The sequence below is a fragment of the Leucoraja erinacea genome, chromosome 32 (genome assembly GCF_028641065.1).
Source record: "Leucoraja erinacea ecotype New England chromosome 32, Leri_hhj_1, whole genome shotgun sequence".
NCBI lineage: Eukaryota > Metazoa > Chordata > Chondrichthyes > Rajiformes > Rajidae > Leucoraja > Leucoraja erinaceus.
In genome coordinates this window covers 9005182-9029002 of record NC_073408.1, presented here as the reverse complement: position 1 = coordinate 9029002, position 23821 = coordinate 9005182, and the positions used below count along the sequence as shown (strand labels likewise).

Below are 23821 nucleotides of genomic sequence, written 5' to 3'. Positions count from 1 at the left end.
TGTGCCCGTCATGGCCCAATACAATGCAAAGTCCTTCACAAAGTCCACTACACAAATGCAAGATTATCTAGAATTTACCCCGCTGTTAGGGACACCTGCAACGGATGTAATCAATCTCCTGCCAACCATAGCCATATGTTTTGGTCTTGCCCTAAGCTAGCAGCCTTTTGGAGGAGTGCTTTCGACTTGATAAGCAGAGCCTACGGCCAGATTAGTCCTCCAAACCCATTGTCGGCCATTTTCGGTACCCCTCCCAACACCAACCTCTCTGTTGCGGTGAAACGGGTTCTAGCTTTTCCAACCTTGTTAGCCCGGAGACTGATCTTGCTTACCTGGAGGCTCACCTGTCCCCCCGACACACACCCGCTGGATTAAGGAGGTGCTTTACAATTTAAAGCTTGAAAAGCTTAGGTTCTCTCTCAAAGGCTCTACCAAGACATTCCTAGATACATGGAACCCTTTCTTGGAACTTGTTAACTCTCTCAACTTGTCCCCGGACTCGGAAGAGGACTGAGTGCTCTCCACCATTGAACTGCTCTACTGCAGCTGCTCTCCCCGTACCCCCCCCCCCCCCCCCCCACTCCCCACACTTATTTATTTAATTACTTACTTATTTACTGTTATTAGTGACCTCCTTTTTAATTTTTTTTATTTTTAGTACTTTTTGTTTTGTTTATCTTACCATATTTGTGTGGATGTGTATGTATGTGAGTGTTGTTTGTCCCCGTTTGGTTCCGACCTGATTCGGGTGGGTTGAAGGTGGGTAAGGGCTTTGAGGGTCGCTTACTATACTGTTGCACAATTATGCCTTGACTGTCACTGTCTGTTATCATTGTATGTATGCAAATTGCTGTGAAATTCAAATAAAAAGATTTAAATCAAAATGGCGGAGCATGATTTGTTGTATTTGCCGGCTGGTGGGGTGAAAGGTGAGGACTAGGGGGACTCTGCCCTTGTTGCGAGTGCGGGGATGGGGAGAGAGAGAGCAGTGTTGCGGGGTATGGAAGAGACCCTGGTGCGAGCCTCATCTATGGTGGAGGAGGGGAATCCCCGTTCCCTGAAGAGCGAGGACATTTCCGATGCCCTGGTGTGGAACGTCTCATCCTGCGAGCAGATGCAATATTCTTCAGTGTCCCTTATGACCTTTTCTGCAATTATTGTGGGTAAAAGTATGTGGTAGGCAAGAGTGTTTTATTTTTGACAGTTCTTGTGAACAATTACAGTGCACGAACCTCCTGCTGTTTAAATAAACTGCAGTATTCCTCATTTCTGAGAACAAAAATAATTTACAGTCTATCTCACCACAGGAGATCCAGAAAGATTTCAATCAAATGTCACAGCAGGATATTACAAGCATAAAATGAGAGTGATAATAAATTTAATCAGTTAAGGATGATTGTTACATGTCCTTGATCAATGCCTTTGAGCCTTTTACATCTGTGCTTTATATCAACTGAAAGCCGAAGCCCACATAACAACCTGGTGACTCTTCCGCGCCCATTCCAACAATGTATGCATAAATGTATGCATAAATTGCCCAGGTGGTGAACAAATATGTTCTTCGGCTTTGCAAATAATGTTCGCATGCAACAAGTAATGAACATTTATTTATAAAACACAATTCATGTATGTTGGATCTGCGTGAGCTATAGTTCCCAGGCTTTTCCTTGCAGCCTATCTTAAATAGAGGCACGACGCTGGGAATGGGCCATCATGGGCTCGATGGGCCGAATTACCGGCCTCAAAGTGGTGACAGGTTGTGAGGGGGGCGTCCTGTGGATGGGACAGGTGCCACATGTTGTTAACTTGGCTAATTAATTAATTAATTATATTTACAATTACATATATGCAGTTCTCGGCTGTGTTCGAGACCCCAACTCAGCTGGTGGGTAGCGCGCCTCCGCCGGGCCCCGTGGACGCGCACGCACAGCCGCCGGGCCCCGTGGACGCACAGCCGCCGCCGGGGCTAGTGGACGGGTACGTCGCCCCCCCGTGACGCGCACGCACAGCCGCCGGGGCTGTGGAACGCGCACCCCACAGCGCACGCACAGGCCAGGGCCAGTGGACGGGTACGTCGCTCCCCGGAACGCGCACGCACGCCCCCAGGGGCTAGTGGACGGGTACGTCGAAACGCGCACGCACAGCCGCTGGGGCTAGTGGACGGGTACGTCGCCCCCATCCGTGAACGCGCACGCACAGCCGCCAGGGCCTAGTCCCGCCCCACAGCAGTCCGCCCGCCCTCCCGCCGGTTTCCATGGCGACCAGCACGCCGGCCGCGGCTGCGACTCGTTCCCCCTCTTCCAGTGGGAGTCGGCGATAGTGATGGCAGCGGCGCGGGTGAGGAGGCCGACCCTGAGGGCGGAGGGGGGAGGGGGGAGAGGTGAGGGTGGGTCCCGGGGAGAGTGGGCGGGTGAGGCCCGGACCCCGAGGGAGGGGTGGTGGTGGTGAACGGTGAATCCCGAGCGGTGGGATGACCGTGGCGGGAGGATGAGGTGGATCCAGTGGGTGACCCGGGGATGAAGGGCCCCAGGTCAGGTGTGGGGGTGTCCCGGGTAGCATGGGATCGGGCTGAAGGTGGGGGCTGGGGGTGACCAAGAGTTCCAGAGTGGGGTTCATGGCAGGGGGTTGTCTTGTTTGCTGCTCCAATGATTGATTGAACGTGGGGCGATTGTTGTAAATCTGAGTCTGTTTTCTTTGTTGCTTCGCACCATCTTGCGCCCCCCGATTGTTTCATTGCAAAGGCAATTCCTTTAGCACCAGCAAATGACATTCGCGGCCACTTCTGTTGTAACAAATCCGATTGATAGCAGAGTTGATAAACAACAGAGATTTAGCATTTCCACTTCATACACTCACGTTTGAGCATTATTTGTGGAAAGTAGAGGCTTTGAAAGCGGAGGAACGAACTGCAGATGCTGGTTTAAATCGAAGAAAGACACAAAATGCTGGAGTAACAGCGGGACAGGCAGCATCTCTCGAGAGAACGAATGGGTGACGTTTCGGGTCGAGACTGAAGAAGGATCGTTGAGTTACTCCAGCTTTTTGTGTCAAGCTTCTTTTAATGCTGCCGCCAGCACAAATGTAGATTAAAACTCTCATGCTGGAAATTTGTAAAAAATTCGCTTCCACGTGGCTCTTTAGCCGACAGTGTTTTCCGTTTACACAGTGCCATCAATGTAATAAAACGTTATAAGTTACTGCACAGATGTGTACCTGGCCAAAAGTTTGATAGTGACCGAAACTATTTGAATGAATGACCAAAACCAGCTCCTAAAAAGCACGTTTTAAAGAGAGTCAGTAAAAGATGGTGGAGAGGTGAGGACCTGGAGCAGTTCAGTGGGAGAATTCCAGAAGTTATGGGCTGGATGGCTTTAAGCATAATAATCAGTAGTGGGAGATGGAAATGGGGATATATAAGAGATTGCAGATGCTGGAGTCTTGAGCAAATAGCAAAGTGCTGGAGGAATTCAGCGTGTCAGTCAGCATCTATGGAGGGAATGGACAGATGATGTTTTGGGTCGAGACCCTTCTTCACATTGATGGGGCTCTGAAGAACGGTTCCAATCTGAAATGTTTTCTGACCATTTTCCTCCACAGATGCTGCCCGACCCAGGTAATGACTATTGTTGTGTAGGAAGTCAGATTTTGGAAAAAAGGTTTATGGAAGATTGTAGATCTGTAAGAGATTGGGCATGCCAAAACTGCTGAGGGATTTGAAAAGGCTGAATAAAAAAATCATGAAGCTGGCTGGTACCAATATTTGTGAATAGAGGAACACCCGATAATAGGTCCTGATAATAGGTCCATGCCGGTTTGTAGAACGGTATTTTAATTTGTAATGAGCTTCAATTTATAGAGATAGGATGCCATTGAGGAGAGCACAAGGAAATAGTTGAAATTGCAGGCAAGAAAAGCAGGAATTGAATTTTCATCGGGAGATAGGCTGTGACAGTAGTAAAGATGGACATTTTGATAAAGGTTGAGGTTAAAGGTGGGAGGAGAAAAATTTAATAGGAACCCAAAGGGTTTCACACAGATGGTGGTGGGAATATGGAATGAGCTGCCAAAGAAAATAGTTGAGACAGGAACCACAACAACATTTAAAAGACATTTGGACATACATATGAATAGATAAGATAGATATGCCATTTATTGTCACTATACATGTACAGTGAAACTGAAAGCTGCTCGTACTCAGTGCATACATACAATTTAGCACAAAAAACAAGAAACAGAAAAAACAAAAAAAACAGAAGGAGATGGGGGGGGGGGGGGGGGAATAGGTGCACAAATTCTGCGGCGCTACATACATATATACATATATACAGATGGAAGTCCGTGTTGGGCGGTGTAGTCAGTGCATGTGTGAATTTGAATTTATAGTAGTTATAATTCTCGGAAAGCAACTATTCCTGAGTCTGTTTGTCCTGGATTTGAAAAGGGGAGAGGGCAGCCAATGATCCTCTGCGCTGTCCTGGTTACCCTCTGAAGCCTCTCCCTGTCTGCCATGGTGCAGCTGCCATACCATGCTGTAATGCAGTATGTCAGCAGGCTCTCGATGGAGCGGTAGCGGGTCAGCAGCAGGTTAGAGTCCAGGTGCAGCTGTCGTGCCGTCCTCTATGGAGCGAAGGAAATAGGCAACGTTTCGGGCCGAAAAGCCCTTTCTTCAGACTGATCGGGGGCGTAATGGGTGTGGGTGGGACAAGAAAGGAAAAAGGAGGAGGAGCCCGAAGGCTGGGGGATGGGAGGAGACAGCAGGGGGACTGAGGAAGGGGAGAGACAGTCAAGGCTAACAAAATGAGCTCTTTTGTTTTCCTGGTGTTCAGAGCCATTTGTTTTCGATGAGCACCAGGTTGTCAACTTCAGGACTTCCCTCTGTAGGCTGCAGAAATAAGTCCGACCACAGTAGTGTCGTCAGCAAATCAGTCTGATTAGGAAAGGTTTAGAGGGAGGTTACACAAAAAAGCTGGAGAAACTCAGCGGGTGCAGCAGCATCTATGGAGCGAAGGAAATGGGCAACGTTTCGGGCCAAAACCCTTCTTCAGACTGATCGGGGGCGGGGGTGGGCGGGGACAAGAAAGGAAAAAGGGAGGAGGAGCCCGAGGACAGCAGGGGGACTGAGGATCGACAGCAGGACTACGGGAGATGTTCATGCCCCCAGGATGCAGACTCCCCAAACGGAATATGAGGTGCTGTTCCTCCAATTTCCGTGCTGCTCGCTGTGGCCATGGAGGAGACCCAGGACAGAGAGGTCGGAGACGGAGTGGTTATTGAAGTGCGGCCACCGGGAGGTCAGCTTGGTTTATTGCGGACCGAGCGTTCGGCGAAACGATCGCCCAACCTCCGCTTGGTCTCACCGATATAGATCTGCTGACATCTAGAGCAGCGGATGCAGTAGATGAGGTTGGAAGTGATGCAGGTAAACCTCTGTCGCACCTGGAACGACTGCTTGGGTCCTTGAACGGAGTCGAGGGGGGAGGTAAAGGGACAAGTGTTGCATCTCTTGCGGTTGCAAGGGAAAGTGCCTGGGGAGGGGGTGGTATGAGAGGGAAGGGAAGAATTGACAAGGGAGTTATGGAGGGAGCGGTCTTTGCGGAAGGCAGATATGGGGGGAGATGGGAAGATGTGGCGAGTGGTGGGGTCACGTTGGAGGTGGCGAAACTGACGGAGGATTACTTTTTGTATGTGACGGCTGGTGGGGTGAAAGGTGAGGACTAGGGGGACTCGGCCCTTGTTGCGAGTGGGGGGATAGGGAGAGAGAGCAGTGTTGCGGGGTATGGAAGAGACCCTGGTGCGAGCCTCATTTATGGTGGAGGAGGGGAACCCCCGTTCCCTGAATAATGAGGACATTTCAGATGTCCTGGTGTGGAACGCCTCATCCGTGGAGCAGATGCGGCGTAGACGGAGGAATTGGGAGTAGGGGATGGAGTCCTTACAGGAAGCAGGGTGGGAAGAAGTGTAGTCCAGATAGCCATGGGAGTCAGTGGGTTTATAGTTTATAAGGTTTAGAGGGATATGGGCCAAACATGGGCATATGGGACTAGTGTTGATGCGGTATCTTGGTCAACATGGACAAATTGGGCTGAAGGGCCTGTTTTCATGCTGTATGACACTGAAGAAGGGTCTTGACCCGAAACGTCACCCTTTCCTTCTCTCCAGAGATGCTGCAGGTCCCGCTGAGTTACTCCAGCATTTTGTGTCTTGACTCTATGAATCTTTGACAATCCTTCATTGGTCCTTAGCTTCCAAATGCAGATAAATTCTGTCTCGCAGAATACTTTTCTTGCCTGCAATTTCAATCATTTTCCCATCACTGATTTAAATAAATAATAAAATAAACAAATAAATAAATAAATAAGGCTCACTAGATGGTAGTTCCTTGACATTTCCTTGCTGCCCTTCTTAAATAAAGGCACAACATAAGCTATTAATGCGAAGTTCAGGTTGTAGCCTGATTAGAAGTCAACATTGCTAACATCCTGGAATACTAATAATGGTGGTCTGGGAGCTGATAAGAGATATTATGCAGATAATCGGGTTTCTGGCAGTAACAGTAATGGATTTGATCTAAATCAAGAAAGGTATGGATGCTACAAAAGCAGAGCAAAGCAGTTATGGGTTTGAGATTGGTAGTTGCATTGGCGCTTTCTGTGAAGTTTGTTACTACAGTAATAAAATCTATAACAATAATGAAAGAGAATTCATATAGTCAAAACAAAATAGTGTTAATTCCTTGATTTTACAAATGTGCAATGTATTCATTTTAAAATTTAAGTTTCTTAAAGTATTTTTCTCCTCAATTTAGTGTTGAAAATACTTTGGGCAGTCGGTTCCATCAGGCATCTGCCAATCTGGTACCACAAACTAAAGAATTATGAGCACACCTGAAAGGTTCTCTGTAAGTAATGAAAGCACTCCAACAATAGCAGTGTTTAAGTTCAAATATACAGTACACAAAGTGTAGCATTAGTATTCAGCATTGGTTTCTAGTATGCCAGTGGCAGCGATCATGAATTGTGGCCACCTATCTGTAAATAGCAGTCCCCTTCACCTCTGGGATACCAGCCTCCTGTATGGTGTGTAGAACGGTCTGTTTTATCCGCCAGTCATCTCTTCCTAATTTCATCTGCAATTTAATCCGCTATGGTATTTATATATTTATATCTAAATCAGGATGTCAAAAGGTTACAGAGAGTACGTAGAAGAATGACATTGAGAGGAAAAAATAGATCAGCCATTATTGAATGGCAGAGCAGAATCATTGGGCCAAATGGCCTAATTCTGCTTCTATGTCTTATCAACGTATGAACTATATCCTGCTATCCCTGGCTTTATTGTAAACCTCATTATTGTAATGTACCTAAACTCTATTTTTATTTTGATCCATTGTCTTTTCGATATTACCTTTTGAGATTGTCAGTTTTAGCATTTCATTCTGTATGGAGTTGTTGTGGTTGTCTTCATGGAGACCAGGTTAAATCCTACCAGGACCCCTTGCAGTTTGCTTACCAAACAAAGATGGGGGTTGAGAACGCCATCATCCACCTGTTCCATCGTTCCTAACCTCACCTGGATAAGCCGGGAAGCACATGTTTTATTACTTCTCCAGTGCTTTTAACATCATCCGGCCTGCACTTCCAAGGAGAAAACTGACAAAGATGCAGGTGGATGCTCCATTGGTGTTCTGGATCACCACATACCTGACTGGACGACCACCATATATTAGGCTACAAAACTGTGTCTCGGAGCAAAGATTTGTGATAGGTGTGCAGAGTTTTGATTGCAATGGAGAGATAGGGTGAAGTGGAGGAGGAAAAGAAGTGCTTGGCACAAAATAAACTCTGTTTAGGCTGTCGATGGCATCACCTGGTGATGACAGAACTGAAAGCCAGCTGTGTGAAAGTGTTCAGATCACCTTAGTGAAGTATGGGTGCTGGAAATGAATGAAAACAGAAAATACTGGAACTTACCAGGCCGGGCAGCAAATAAGGTTGGAGAAATAGGGGTAAAGTTGAATAGAACTTTGAATTAGAACGCAAAAATGTAAGGGCATTTGCAGGGCAAAGGGAGAGTGAAGGAAGGATAAAATGTATGGGATGAGATGGGATGAGATGGGGTGAGGGTTGAAGAGATCAAATGACAAAGGGGTTGATAATAGAAATGGTAAGTGAATATAAAAGAGATGTAAGTGGGAATAGTAGAATCATTACTTGAAGTTGTTGAATTCTGTGAGGGATGGCTGCAATATTCCTCATTTACACTAAGATGCTGTTACTTGACCTTAAAGAGACCAAGGACAAAGGATAGAGTATTAAAAATAGGAAACAGCAAAACAGAAGCACTCAGCAAGTTGAGGGTCAACCTGTGGCGAGAGAATCATTAACATTTTGGGTTGATGACCTTTATTATTCCAGATTGACAGCATTTGAATTTTAAAATTTTCAATTATGGATGGAAACTTAACTTGACAGTTGACGAAGGCCACACTTGTGAAATGATTGAAAGTGTTTCCCAAACCAAATCACACAATCTGTGTTTGGTGTAGGCAGTGCACAAGCAGCGGTAACTTCGGCAGCAAATGTGGATGTTAAATTAAAAGAAGTCTCAGTAAGTCACTGTTTCACCTGCAAAAGATGTTTGGGCAAATTGGTCAAGAAGGAGGTTAAAGTAGGAAGGGTCGGATTGTTAAAGGTGATGGGGTGATGGATTAAAGTGTTGTAAAGGAAAAGACAAGGGAAAGGCATGTTTGATGCTTGGATCACACTGCAGACATGAGAGGATGATCTATTGAGGTAGGAAGATGAAGGCAAAGGAATTCTAGTTGTGATTCTGAGAGAGGGGGACATTTAGGTTTCGGCTTATTATTGTTACGTGTATTGAGGTTCAGTGAAAAGCTTTGTTTTGCATGCTATCTAAACAGATCAAATAATACATTGTACAAAGGAACTGCAGATGCTGGTTTTTACCGAAGATAGACACAAAATGCTGAAGTAACTCAGCGGGACAAGCAGCATCCCAGGAGAAAAAGAATAGGTGACGTTTCGGATCGAGACCCTTCTTCAGACGCCAAAGAGATGCTACCTGATCCGCTGAGTTACTCCATCATTTTGTGTCTATCTTCAGATCAAATAATACCATACATAAGTAAAATCTAGCCAAACTCAAGTACAATAGATGGAGCAAAGGGGAAGAGACAGAGTGGAGAATATAGTTCTCAGCACTCCCCCGTAGCAGCTTGAGAGACAAAGTCCAATATCCACCATGGGGTCGAGGAATTGGACAGTACCCCAGGTTATGTCTGAGAGAGAAGAGAATGGGAAATGGAATGATCATGATCGAGAACCTCGTTGGCTCTGGCTTATCAGGGTGTCTGAGTTAAAGTTATGATATTTATAATACTTTGGAATTGATTTCATACTGACTTCTGCAATAAGGGAACAAAGTTAGTGCTACTTAGAAGAATGTCAATGATTTGAAGTGTCGGTGATTCCTCCTAGTTCCTGCTACTGCAACTGAGCAGAGACAACATAAACATGGGGCTGTGTTTTTTTATAAAGATTTTACCATACTGTTGTGTTAATTTCAATTTATTAACATTTGATTAACAGTAAATATGAGCATTTTAAAGTGTTTTTGTAAATATTCTAACTATTAATGATCAATGATAAAATTGATTTGTGCTCTATTTGTGCCTTTGCAATCTCTACAGCAATCTCTAAGTCCGGAAGTGATAAAATTGTTTCCATAGTACCAGGTTGTGAAGGCTGCTGTTTTGTGGTTGAGATGTTTAACAGTTCACTGCATTAATGAATGTGTCAACCGGAAAAGAAATGAGTAACATGTCTACCCCTTATGGTGAAGGAAACAGTTTACTGCTTTTAATTAACAATTTAGTGGCAAATTTTGTACTGGTTTCCAAACTCAAAATGTTGGGAAAAGAAAATTAACTTAGATTTTACTGAAAACATTCATCAGCGGAAAGGAAGAAATTTGCCTCTTCAACACTTGCTCTCAACACTTGGTAATGTATTTTGCAATTATTGCACAAATAACTGGCTTCCACTTCCCCTTCCCTTCTCAATTTAATCTGGCAGTACGAGACCCAGAATTTGAATTTGAAATATCTAGTTGATTAGAGAGAATAAATGCCTGGCTATCTGCGTCTTCTTCTTGCGTATGGGGTGCACAGCCTAAAGTTGTAGGACAACTTGTTCTATTAGATCTTATTTGATTGTGCACGCCAGGTTGATTCCATTTGTCGAAACAGGGCGGACCACGCGAAGGTTGCAATCTCCCACCATCTGCTTAAAAGCTTTTGTTTTAAAATTGATGGTTATGGTTAGTAATTGGACTGACGAGTTAACTAAAATGTACTGACACAGTATTCTTGGTCAGTACCAATTCTAGGCAATCTCGGAGATTCGTGCAGAAGTGGTACCTTCTTGAGACAGAGTAGATCTGAAATGAGTTTTGAATATTTCTGTCTTGTCTCAGGTTGAGATGCCGACTGCCACTTGGCTCCGTATTTGGTAGTGATAGAATCTATTTGTATACTTATGTCGCCTTTCACGTGGTCATTGAGAGCTGCAAAGGTTACCACAACTTGGCGCATAGTATCACATATTTTAAATCTCATTGCATCTTCATCAGCATTTTCAGGCAGTTATGTTATGTTTTCTTCATATTTTAGTTCTTAACATTCAAATGTTCGAGTTTCATTAAATATTCCAGTCAAGAGTGTTTTATTGTCATATGTCTCAGACGGGACAATGAAATTCTTACTTGCTGCAGCACAATAGAATATGTGAATATGTAAACATTGTATATAACGGGAAAAAAAGAAAAAGTTCAATAAATAACAAATATAGTGCAAATAACAAATAATAATATAGTATTTTGCAGTTCAGAGCTCATGGCTTATTCGTTGTGTTTAATAGCCTGATGGCTGTGGGGTAGAGGCTGTTTCTGAACCTGGACGTTACAGTCTTCAGGCTCCTGTACCTTCTTCCTGATGGCAGTGGTGAGATAAGTGTGTGGCCAGGATGGTGTGGGACCTTGATGATTTTGGCTGCCTTTTTGAGGAAGCGACTACGATATATCCCTTCGACGGTGGGGAGGTCAAAGCCGGTGATGGACTGGGCAGTGGTCACAACTTTTTGTTGTCTTTTTCGCTCCTGGACGTTCAAGTTGCCGAACTAGGCCACGATGCAACCAGACAGAATGCTCTCTACCATGCAGCTGTAGAAGTTTAGGAGAATCCTCTTCGACCTGCCGAATCTCCGTAATCTTCTCAGGAAGTAGTCACTGATGTGCCTTCTTTACAATTTCATCAGTGTGCTGGGTCCAGGAAAGATCTTCTGATATATGCACGCCCAGGAATTTGAAGTTATTGACCCTCTCACCATCGTCCCATTGATATAAACGGGATTGTGGGTCCTCATCCTTCCCCTGCTAAAGTCCGCAATCAGTTGAGAGCCAGCTTGTTGTGCTGGCACCATTTGGTCAGTCGGTTGATCTCACTTCTACACTTCATACAGTTCTATACAAATAACTGAGTCGATGTCACTGGAGTTCCTATTGTTGTGAGGAAGTGGTTTATATGTGGATATTTTTAAGAGTGCTACTTCACCACAGGAGATTTAATTGGTTGCTTTATGAAGTTTTTTCAGATACTGTTAATACTTTTAATACTTCCGTCTGATGCATTTATTCAGCATTTTTAAGTATGCCATACATGTTTCTAAAGTGATTTAACAACCTTAAATAGAATAGTTCTACAGAAGGATGACTTGTTTGAAAAAGTTATACCATTCATTTTGCATTATTGTAGAATAGATGGAGTGAGAATTAATTACGGATTATAATTTTATTAATATGTATGCCTTTGCTGTCTGTAACAGAATCTTGTTTTGGAGAAAATTGTTTTTTTTTTTGCTTTGTGAAAATTCAGTTTAAGGGCAGTTGTCAGGAATGGAACAATCGCGTAAGCCTGTACTGAGAGATATTTAAGTCAGTCTTCTGGAAACATTACTATATTTCTTCCAAATATTTGCAAATGAATTAACTAAAGTTAATTGTTGGTGGACATATACTTGGTGTTGCTGAAGGGCCTGTTTCTGTGCAGTACAATTCTATGACTATGGTTTCTATATTGTACTGTGGAGTAGGCAGTGACTGGGTCAATAATATTACAGCCTTCCATTACCTCATAATTTTCCTTATATTTGAATATAGCTCAAAGCTGCTAATACTTAATATGATAGGTTTTGTTTCACTTCCAAGAATAAGCCACACCCATTAATTGACTGCAGCTAGTGTGTTCAAATATACATTGAAGATCTTGATGCCACGTCCTGTTGAAATGTGCAAATAACTTTTATGTGTTGATGAAATTGGTAAAGAAGAAATGAAATCTACTGAAAGATGACCTCCAATGCAAGCAATACTTTTCATGATCCGTATTAACCTCAGTGTTGGAAAAGCTTAACTCAGTGCCCGAGAACTTATTGAAAGGTGCTGTGTGCCACAGTGGTTGGATTTGGGGCTCTGTTAATATTATCTGGACCTCTTGTCAGGATGATGCCTTTTTGATGCTAGCACTAATGGAATACAGTATTGACATTTATAGATAGCAAATAAATAGCATGGAGGTTTCATATAAAATCAGCCAGTTTAAGTGAGAGAATTCCACTGAACCTGATATTGTGGATTTGGCAGCCAAGGTAGGTTTAATACTGTTTATCTTTGAAGTTAGGGCCTGAAGAAAGTTTTGATCTACCTTGGTGTAACTACATTAAACAAGTACATAAAATTCGGTTCTAATAGGTTGGTGAGTTCATTGGATAGAAAAGGTTGACATTTTTAACAATAGGAATGCCAGCTTTGTTCTTTGCTTGCTTTAATGTTGGCATTGTTATTCAGATTCAGATTAATGTTGATTCAATTTTAATTGTATTGTTATTGACATTATCTATAGACAGATGCATGCAAATACTTGTAATTTACTATGATTAGTTTTACTGGGCTTTCTGCACTTTAGCGTAATGCTGTTAAGTTTCTATGGATTGTTTTGTGATTATGGTATTGATTTTATTTTTATATATATTATGATGTGGGAATTGTCAAAGCTGGTGTTCCCACACAGGACTCCCAATATAGCTTTAATTCAAACAGATTCATTCACTATATTGAAGGAAACTGTGCATGGATTAAATAGAATTTAATTCCAAGTAAAGATTGATTGGTGTCTCTCAGCGATTCCTTTTTATGCTTTTCACGAATGATTAGAAAACTGGTCATTTGTGCAGAACCTCTCTATTGTTTTTAATGACGTGTTAATAAAGAAACCGATTCTGATCTCAGCCTGCTCAAACTAGGGTTTTCTAAATCATATCTTCAGCGTCAAAGAGACCCTGGTAGTTTACACCTTTTATGTCAGGAATTGTTTGGATAGCTACAATATCTCAGTAAATTTGTAAATTAGGGTGGCACAGTAGCGGTAGAGTTGCTGCCTTGCAGTGACATAGACCTGGGTTCGATCCTGCCTGAAGGTGCTGTCTGAACAGAGATTGTGCGTTATCTATGTGACCTTGTGGATTTCCTCCGGGTGCTCCGGTTTCCTCCCACACTCCAAAAACGTACAGGTTCGTAGGTTAATTGGCTTCTGAGAATTGTCCCTAGTGTGTAGGATTGCACTAGTGTACGGGGTGATCTTTGATCAGCGCAGACTTGTTGGGCCGAAGGGCCTGTTTCCACGTTGTATCTCTAAAGTCTAAAGTCGAGATCACTTCTACATTTTACAAGTTTAATTTTCAATTTTCTAGGCAAGTAGTAAGTCTGAAGCCATGTACCTTTTCTGGATGTGCAGCCCATTATGTTTAAATATTCACAATTGTAAAATGATGAATTTATCTTTTTAACATCATGCATTGAGAGGAAGGTAAAAGTGATGGAGCCGTTGCATTACTATTAGTGAGAATGCCACGGTGGGAGAGGATATAGTGAAGAGTTTATTCACATAGGCGATATGGGTAAAACTTGTACAAAAAAAGGTGCAATCACTCCAATGGAATTAGACTATGGCCTCCCAATATTCAGCGGGAAGTGGAGAACATATGTGTGGGCATGTTATTGAAAAGACATAGGAGCAACAGATTTGTTGTAGTGGTAATTATAACTTTCCCAATATTGACTCGTTTATTTGAGAAGGGAAGTAGGTTTAATCTCGGGAATTATAGAACCTTACATGAGCTGTAGGGAAGCTATTGCAGAGGATTCTCAGGAACAGGAATTACTCGCATTTGGAAGAGAATGGAGGAGTTAGTATGTATTTGGACAAAAATGTTGCCATTGAATTCACCAATTTCACATAACATCCCTTCACCCCCCAACCCCCCACCACCCAGGTGCAAGTACTTTTCTCCTATCCTCAACCACCCTGCCCCTTTCCCTTCTTCCGTATGCTCATCTGCCATCCCCGAGTCCCATATTCCCTTTTATACCCCCCTTTTTCCTTCTCTCCTGTCTCAGTCCATCCATATCTCTCCGTCCGGCTGTACATTTCACTCCTCGTCTTGTCTCCTTATCTGACACTTTTTCGTCTCATTTTCACTTTGTCTTTGCTACTTACTTCACCCATCTGCTAATAAATCCCCCCCACTCCCCCTTGTATCCACCTGAGATTAATTGCCACGAAGAAAGTGTTTGACAATAGACAATAGGTGCAGGAGTAGGCCATTCGGCCCCTTGAGCCAGCACCGCCATTTAATGTGATCATGGCTGATCATCCACAATCAGTGCCCCGTTCCTGCCTTCTCACCATATCCCCTGACTCCGCTATCTTTAAGAGTTCTATCTAACTCTCTCTAGAAAGCATCCAGAGAATTGGCCACCATTGCCTTTTGAGACAGAGAATTCCACAGATTCACAACTCTCTGGGTGAATTTGAGGTCAAATATTGGGGAGGAATTTTCATAAGGCAAAAAAACAGCTGGACTGTATGGAAATAGATTTTGGAGGATCATGGCAAATTGTAATGGAGAAGGATTTGTGAAGCCAGGATTATATTTCAGAGTGAAATGAATGATTCAGAGTTGAACTATGTAACTATGATGAGATGAACACTTAAAATAATGTGGTTGTATCCTGTACTATTGCTTCCTTTTGTGCATTGTAAATTCATAAATTCGCACATAAATTTCAGATATGGAATAAAGTTTGTTGTCTTGGAATTTATGTGAAAAAAAAGTAATTCAATAAATCCCCAATTTTTTTTCAATTCCCATTACTTTGTGAGATGCCAAGTCTTTGTGTTATGGGAATGTGATTTGGAACCAACTTCTAAGATCACAAACTCTCTGGAACGTGAGGGCCAGCTTTTTGGCATAAATATTATCAAAGATGTTTCAAGTATTTATCGGATACTGCAGAGAAAATAACTGAGGCAATCGCATTGCATACATTAATGCCAGGAGTGATTTCATGAGAAGCTTCTGAAGTAGTAACATCTAAACCTGACTTTTGATACACTTTTCACATGTTGACCAATGCAATCATTCCCCCCTCCAGTGTAATTATTTTGTAACTATCAACAACATATAATTTGGCCATATTTTCCACTCTAGTTTAGACTGTTAAAGCAATCTGCGTTTCTGCAGTGGTGTCAGACAATAACACACTCTTTAGTTTCCTTGGTCTACTCAATGCTATTGTTTATTTGGTGCTCATCAAAAGTGCTTCTGGTGGGGTGTAGGAAGCCCAGAAGGAATAGGTTGCTCTGGATTCACATTTCCTGAAGTTATCCATCACTGGGGTTTACTTGATCACCCAGGCCGATTTTAAATAAATGAATAGGGATTGATTGCTATTATTAGTCATCTACATTATTGTCAGTAGGTGTATTAAACAGCCCAGAGAGACTCTGTGAGGAATCGAGTGAGTTGCTTATGGGGCAAAGTAAGTTGGCTAGTTGTTGATAGTGAGGGAAAAATGCATATTTCTCATCGTTTGCACTGTACGGTTCTTCAACAGAAACAAATTCTTCTGTTGTATTCAATTTTTGTTAGATCATTGTGATTTTGTTAAACCTGTGTTGCTGCACCTTGGTCACTTTTCCCATAGCCTTGACATGTTTGGAGTCCAGTGGAGGCAAGAGTCTCATAAAAGCTGCACTGTATTTGCTCTGTATCTTAGTGATTTTAGCCATGACAATGCTGATTGCTGAGGGTTTGCATCTGAGCTTTGAGGAATTATAATATATCTCTTTGACCTTTCATGTTTTGTCTGCAAGACCTAGAAATTTAAGATTGTAGTAGTTTAGGATTGTGCTATCAGACAAACTGGATGCCAGCTAGTCAGTACATCAGCTGGTCATATTGTAGATTGGAAGATGCTCATATGACACAGAATGTAGAGAATGCCTTTACTGTGAGTGTTTGCATGGGAGGGAAGTCTGGGGTTTTGGGAATCGAGCGGAAATATGGAGCTGAGGTCAAAGATCAAATGAGCTGTGATCTTAATGAGTGGCAGAGCAGTCTGAGATCTGAAGTGCCAACTTATGCTTTTATTTCCTCCTTCAATGCAAAATTATCCAAGGCGTTTTAAAAGGGAAACAAATTTAGGGGAAAGAGAAAACAAAATTAAGAACTGAATACCAAGCTGTGGAAGTGGAAGAGGGATATAAAGCTATGGGTAGACACAAAAAGCTGGAGTAACTCAGCGGATCAGGCAGCATCTCTGGAGAGATGGAATGGGTGACGTTTCAGGTCGCGACCCTTCTTCAACCATCTGCTTCTAATGCACTAATATTATGCATCAGACCAGCCTGGTGCCAGATCCTCTGTCATCGCTGGAGTAGCAGAGAGGTTTTTAATTGAAAGGTACAGCATGAAAACAGGCCTTTCAGCCCATCTAGTCCACGCCGACCATCAATCACCCAGACACACTAGTTCTGTGTTACTCCAGTATCGCATCCACTCCCAACACAGTAGGGGCTATTTTGCAGAGACCAACTAACCTACAAACCCGCAGGTCTTTGGGATGTAGTAGGATACTGGAGCACCCAGAAGAAACCCAAAAGGTCACAGGGAGAATATGCGAACTCCATAAAGATAACACTTAAAGTCAAGATCGAATTTGCGCTCTGTCGTTGTGAAGAAGCACTTTACTGGCTGCCCTAGGTTTGGACAAGTTGGTACTAGTATAAAGTGGCAATGGCCAACACATATTCTAGCCCAATATTGTTCAATTCTTTATCAGCAGCAATATATTTTGCTTTTAAGGCAATCTACTTTTCCAAGCTTTTAGACTAGGATTAACGATAGCATTAAACATCACAATTTTTTCCCTTATTAGTTGGAGATAGTCAGCGAGCAGGCTATTGATAAACAAATGCTGCTTCACAGTACTTTCAACAACACCTTCCTCTACTTTAACTGATGGGTTATAATTACAAAGAAGGTCAAAGGAAATATTAACGTGGTTAACAACACAGGTCAAGACATATAATGTGTGAGGTTCTAGTGGATATACAGAGTGTTGGAATCTTTAAAAAAAAAACAGAGCGAGAGATTGAAAATATAATAAAGCAGAATATTCATTATGAAAGAAAACTGTCAGTGAATATGTGTCCCTGGGCTTTCAGAATGCATTCGATAAAGTCCTACATAAGAGGTTAGTGTACAAAGTTAAGGAACATAACCTTGAGGATAATATACTGACATGCACTGAAAATTGATATACAGCCAGGAGGCAGAGTAGAAACAAATAGGTCTTTTGCAGAGATAAGATATGTAGTCAGAATCTTTTTTCCCATGGTAATGAAAAAAAAAAATAAGGCTATAAATTTAGGGTGAGAGGAAGGAGCATTGAAGAGGATCTGAATGGTAAGATTTTGTTCCCCACAGACGTGCTTTATATCTGGAACTTGCCAAAGGCGGTTGTGGAATTGGATACAGACACTGCATTGAAGAGACATTCAGACATTTGCTTAAACAGGCAAAGACATAGAAGAATATGGACCTGGTACAGGCAAGTGGAAGTCTTGTATTCAGGCAAAAAGGTCAGCATGGACGTGGTTGAAGGTCCCACTTTTGTGCTGCAAGACTCTGTCTCTGTAAATAAGATCAGAAACTTGGTTGAGATATTTCCACCTGAGGGCAAATCTGGAACAAGGGTATATAATTACAAGGATAGGAACAGTCATTGAAAACGGAGATGCCCCGGAACTTCTCACTGAGAACGGTGAATCTCTAAAGCTCAGCCAAGAGGGTTACCGAGGCAAAATCATCGCAAGGTATTTAAAGAGCAGGGATTTGAGGTTATTGGGAACTGGCACAGAATAGGAGATGAGGCATGAGCTGATCAACCGTGATAGTATTGAATGGCGTGAGGGGCCAAGTGGTCTACTCTTCTCTTTTGTTATGCTCTTAGCCAGATTTGTCCTGCTTGTTGTGTCCATGATTTACCTGCACAACGTTCCACTTAGTATGATGGATGGCACTATGTTAACCAACCTGCAATAGCTTGGTAAGTGGTGTTGGTGCCATTACCTTTGCTGTATCTGGGCTTTCAGCAGCATCTTGACATCACATGACTGAATCAACTTAAATTTCTGAGAACCTCAGCAAGCCAGGTAGCATTTGCTTAAGTGGAATTGTTAACCTTTCAGCTCCGAGAGCCATCGTTAGAACTGAAAAAGAGGTCAGGTTTCTCTCCTGATGAAGAGTCCCAGATCTGAAACATTACCTGTTTCTCTTTCAGCTGCTGCCTAATCTGCTGGGTTTGCCAGCGTTTTCTGATTTTATTTCAGAATTCCAGCATCTGCCTTATTTTTCTTTTGATTTTCAAAACCTGCTGGCTGGCTTCATGTTGGGGGTAACTTTACAGGAGGATGTCAGTATGGATGATCTACTCTAAACCTCTGTTTCCATAAAGATTATGCAATCACGAGTTAAAGCTGCAACAGGGAGTGTCATCCTAAATATGCGATCTGGTCGGTGAGTTCACTCGCCATCTGCTGCTGGCCCAGTTTCAAAAGAGCGAGTGAAGAGTGTTTAATTGTCAAATGTGCCGGCAACAGAACAATGAAGTTCTAACTTGTTGCAACTTAACAAGCCCTTTTAAGCAAATAAATATATAATAATCAATAACATAATAAATTAATAATTGTCATGCAAGGTAACCTCAAAAGTGCAAAATCAAGTCTGTAGTGCAACCAAAGACACAATTTACAGCAGATCATAGTTGCTGAAGTTAGTGTTGTGCAGTGTTCAAGATGGTTGCTGGGTAGAAGCTGTTCTTGAACCTGGAGTTCACAGTTTTCAGGATCCTGTACCTTCTTCCCGATGTTAGCGGCGAGTAGTGTGGCCAGGGAGGTGTGGGTCTTTGATGATACGTGTGGTGTTTTTGAGGAAGAGCCTCCAATAGATCACTTCGATGGTGGAGAGGTCAGTACCTGTGATGGACCAGGCAGTGTCTACCACTCTATGTACGCTCCTTTGTTCCTGGGTGTTCGTGTTACCGAACCAGGCAGTGATGCAACCAGTCAGTTTGCCAGCTCCGTGTGTAATTTAAAAAAAAAGTTTGAAGATAGTTGGTGTAAAGTGAACTAAGACACTCATGTTTACATGCAGCTGAAGCATGGTGAATTCAGATAACTCACTCATTTTGAAACCAAATGTTGTTGTTCATATATGATTAATATCCTTTGTCCTCTTATGGTTGACATGTGGTAACAGCAGATAGTATTTGTTTGCTTTCTTAGTTTCACTCTACTGGGTTTATTTATAATGTTTGGAACCTCCCATCTACGTTTGAGGTTGCCTTTTTCGACTGCCCACCTTCTCATCCTGTGGTGAACGGTTGGCATGACAACTGTGTCATACCGAACCCTCCTCAATATGACTGGTTGCCTGTTGAGCATGCTCAGTTATGTTCCCTCTTTTCTACACTGTATTCTGATACTCTCATCCTGTTTAAAATGAAGGTAACGGACTGAACACACAGGATCAGAAGGAACTGCCCTTCTGTTGTTGCCCAATAGAATTTGTTTGGAAGAAAAATCTTCTTTTGTTGGTCCTTTATACAGGACCTGCTTGTCACTGGAACAGAATAAAATGATCACTTGCTTTGCCAAAGGAAATATGCTGGATGTTCTGCAAGAAGGATTCACAGAGGTAAATACTACTGAAAGTAATGACTGGGACATGTGTTGGCCTCAAGCAAGCGGTTCATATGTAGCAGCTGCTTCTGTAGAGAGCACATAAGGATTCCCTATTCAGTTGTTCCGTAAAGGGGGTGAAAGTGTTCTTTCAATGAGAAGGATTTCTGAGTTCTAATTCTTTACGTTGTTGACATGTGGAAATGATTAAGTGGACCATGTTACATTAGTGTGCTGAAATTTAGTCTTAAACATGCTGCTCTGTGAATGAGTGATTTACTGATCACAATTTGTCATGAGTTCTGTTTGTTTCTTGTTGCATTATCGCTGTTTTTTTTGTGTTAATTTAGCTACTGTATTATCAGTATTTTTTTGTATTAATAAAAACAAATTTGTTCTGAGAAAATAATTCATCTTCAAATAAAGTTTTGTCAGTATTGGGAGAGCAGAGGAGGGGAGGGGAACCAGTTATGAAATCTCACACCATGATCTTTTTAGTTTGAAATTAAAGATTTTTCTTGAATGGAAAATTGTCATGGGTGCCAATTTGGAACAATTAAGAGAATTAAATAAATCTCAGAATTTTGAATTATTTGTAATTCCATAATTTATGATTTATTCAGAAAAACAAAATGTGTTTGGTGTTGGATGATGCTATTGCCATCATTATAGTACACCCTCCCCAACAAAGCAGAGGCATTTTATGTAGTGGTGGTATCTAAGAGGATTTGCAACAATGCCAAGGAAAAACACAAATATGAGTTTTCTTTAGAAAATCGATTTCTAGCTCAGTGAAATTTTGGCAAGCTACTATAAAACATGGTACAAATTGTGAATTTTAAAGCTGTTAATAGCAAACTCATTGCTGTAAAAGAAGTGATGATCTATAACTGTTACTTTATTTTGGAGTCGAGAGGCATGGTCAGGTTTTTGTACTTTGTTACTCAAGGCAAAATTCTTGAAATGAATGATTCATTTTGCTTACTTGTGGGCAAATAGCATCAGATCCTATATCTTTTCATACATTGATCTCATGGTATGATTTGGATAGCATGCAAACAAAGCTTTTCACTGTAACTTTGTGCATATAATAATAATAATATAATAATAATACTACATTTATTTGTATAGCACATTTAAAAACAACTCACGTTGACCAAAGTGCTTCACATCAATGCAGTTACTAATTTGATACATACAAAGGTAGACAGACCTAACAATACATACATAAACTGTTTACAGCGCTTCCTCAGAGGGGCTCAAAATGACAATAATATGACAATAATAAACCAATACTTATACATGTTTAGTATTTGATTATACTGAATGTCTGAAGCAAAAAGATAGATTTGACAAAACAGTAACATGAAATAAAAAAGTAAAGATTCTGGAATTGCAGAGAATCAGGAGGATCTGAAGAAAGGAAACAGTTAATACTTAATCAAAAACCCTTTTTTGAATGTAATTTGAATTTGTATATATTAATCATTTAATTCAATTTGTTTGCATTCAAAGGAATCTGTGAAGTAAGTCACAGAAGTCATGTAGCAAAAGTTACTAAAATTAAATTTATCTTTGAAAAGCAAAGAAAACCCCTCTGCAGTGTCCTTTATCACTTAAAGGTGTTGCAAAAGTATTTTACTTGTCTAATGTAGCCATTTTTATGTAGTAATGGTGGCAGCTGACCTGCAAGTAGCAGGCTTTAAAAAGACATAATTAACATAAATGGGCAAATAATTTGTTGTCTCCTGTCTGTGTGTTAAGGGAAAACGTGGTCCCTCCTCAACACAATTGTGCTCTGGATTTCATGATTTCCACTCGAGGGTGCAGACGAGCCTTTGGTTTAATGTGGTTTCAGAAGATGGCATGCCCAACTCTGCATTGCAATGTCATCTTATATTATATGCTCAAGTCTGTCAATAGGACTTGAATCTTAACCCAACCCTTCTGACATGAAGTTGTGAGTCCCACCATTGTGCTGCAGCCTAACAGAATTAAAATGTGGTCAACTGAGTAAACTTGTGTTCAACAATTTGGCTTTATGTGACTGGGAATTATTGGCATTACATTTATTACTGTTCAATTTCTGATTAGCACATTTGGCAGGGGAACTAAGAGAACAACATTCTCAACCAAAAATTGCCTCTGGGCGGGATCTGTGTTTTCCATATGTGGAATTTTTAGTTTTCCTTTCTATTGGGCAAAAAGTATTTAAGTTACAGAGCTTTTTAAATTAAAACCACATGTCACTGGTCCACTGATCTTTAGGAACGAGCCCAACTCATAGATGAATGTAAGTAATTTAATAGCCCTATATCAATACATTTTTTAAGGAGTCCCATGTGAGTGCATTACACAGAGCTTAAAAGCTTTCAAGCTGATATCCTCCTCAAAGTTAATTTCTGTAGAAACAAAAACTCTAGTTGAAAACAAAAGGGATTATTGTTATAAGCAGCTGTGCTATTCTGACCCCACAGCATTTTATTTTAAGGCAGCAGTCAAAAGAGTGTTATTTTGAGAGCGGTGAGAGGGAGAGAGGAAGCAGTGTACTCCTGAAGCCACAAGAACATTCCCTCAGTTTGTGCTGATCTCAGCTGGCGCAGCGGTAGATTGCTGCACTCTGCCCCCATGGTCATGGATTAGATTCGCAAAGCATGGAAGGAAGCCATTCAACCCCTCCAGCCTGTGTCAAGACATTGAAGGAGCTATCCAATTCCCCCCTATCCTTTATTTTGCCCTTATCCCTGCATTGTTTCCTTTACCAAGTGTTGAAAGAAAGTAAAATACTGCATTTGGATAATACAATTCATAGGTTAGGGATGCCCCTAAACATTTACAGACAGTGAGGTACTTTTGAAGTATGGTCACCTTTTCGATGTTAGAAACATGACAGCTAGTTACCATGCAACAAGGTCTTACACACAGCAAAGTGATAATCACCAGAGGAATCAATTTAGTGACATTGGATGGGGAAATAATACGGGCCAGTAATGGGGAGAAAACAGAAGCTTACAGTGGAATTTTTAGAAAACCTGAATTTATCATTAAGTCCTTGAGTCATACTGCGATTCGGCCCATCAATTTCAAACTTAGCAGTAGACACCCATCTGGATGCTAAATATGCTGCACCCGCTGAGTTTCTCCAGCATTTTTGTGTACCTTCGATTTTCCAGCATCTGCAGTTCCTTCTTTAAAACTGGATGCTAAATACGATGTTTCCTATGCTAATAAAGTTTAGTTTTTCCTTTCCAAACCAAAATTGTGGTTAATTGTACTGCCATCTCTTTGTTCCTTGTGATTCTCCTGTTTCAAACTGTACGGTGCTTATATTTGCTTTCACTAATCTTTTTATATTCTTTTATGAGCGTTTACCGTTTGCTTTTATGGTCCTTGTAAGTTCTCTGATGTAGTCTATTTTTGCTCATTTAACCACTGTCTTGCGCTTTTAATTGAATTAACTTGCCTCAATCCTCAGGCTTAGTACTTTAGCAACTTTTTATGACTCTTTGGCGGGGAGTATTGAGATGAGGAGAGCAAGACCTTCAAGGGATGTGAAAACAATGATGGAATTTTTCTTTTGTTAATCTTCATATCATTTTTAATTTAAAAATTAGGCCTCCATCAAACTGTCATAACTCCATAGTTGATTGGTTACATTTTAAT

The 23821-nt window shown here is 41.6% G+C and overlaps 1 protein-coding gene across 4 annotated transcripts in view; it reads left to right on the top strand.

Moving 5' to 3' along the window:
- Positions 1 to 2232: 2232 nt before the first annotated feature.
- Positions 2233 to 23821, top strand: part of LOC129712332 (dixin-like) — a 47816-nt gene continuing 26227 nt past the window's right edge. The window contains exons 1-2 of one of the 4 annotated variants that reach the window (XM_055660673.1): positions 2233 to 2337; positions 6806 to 6898. In XM_055660673.1, the coding sequence (XP_055516648.1) occupies positions 6875 to 6898 (24 nt within the window). In that variant the 5' untranslated portion in view covers positions 2233 to 2337; positions 6806 to 6874. Of the gene's footprint in view, positions 2338 to 5709; positions 6899 to 19930; positions 20175 to 23821 lie in introns of those variants that run through there. The other 3 variants (XM_055660675.1, XM_055660674.1, XM_055660672.1) reach the window with 3 other exon arrangements.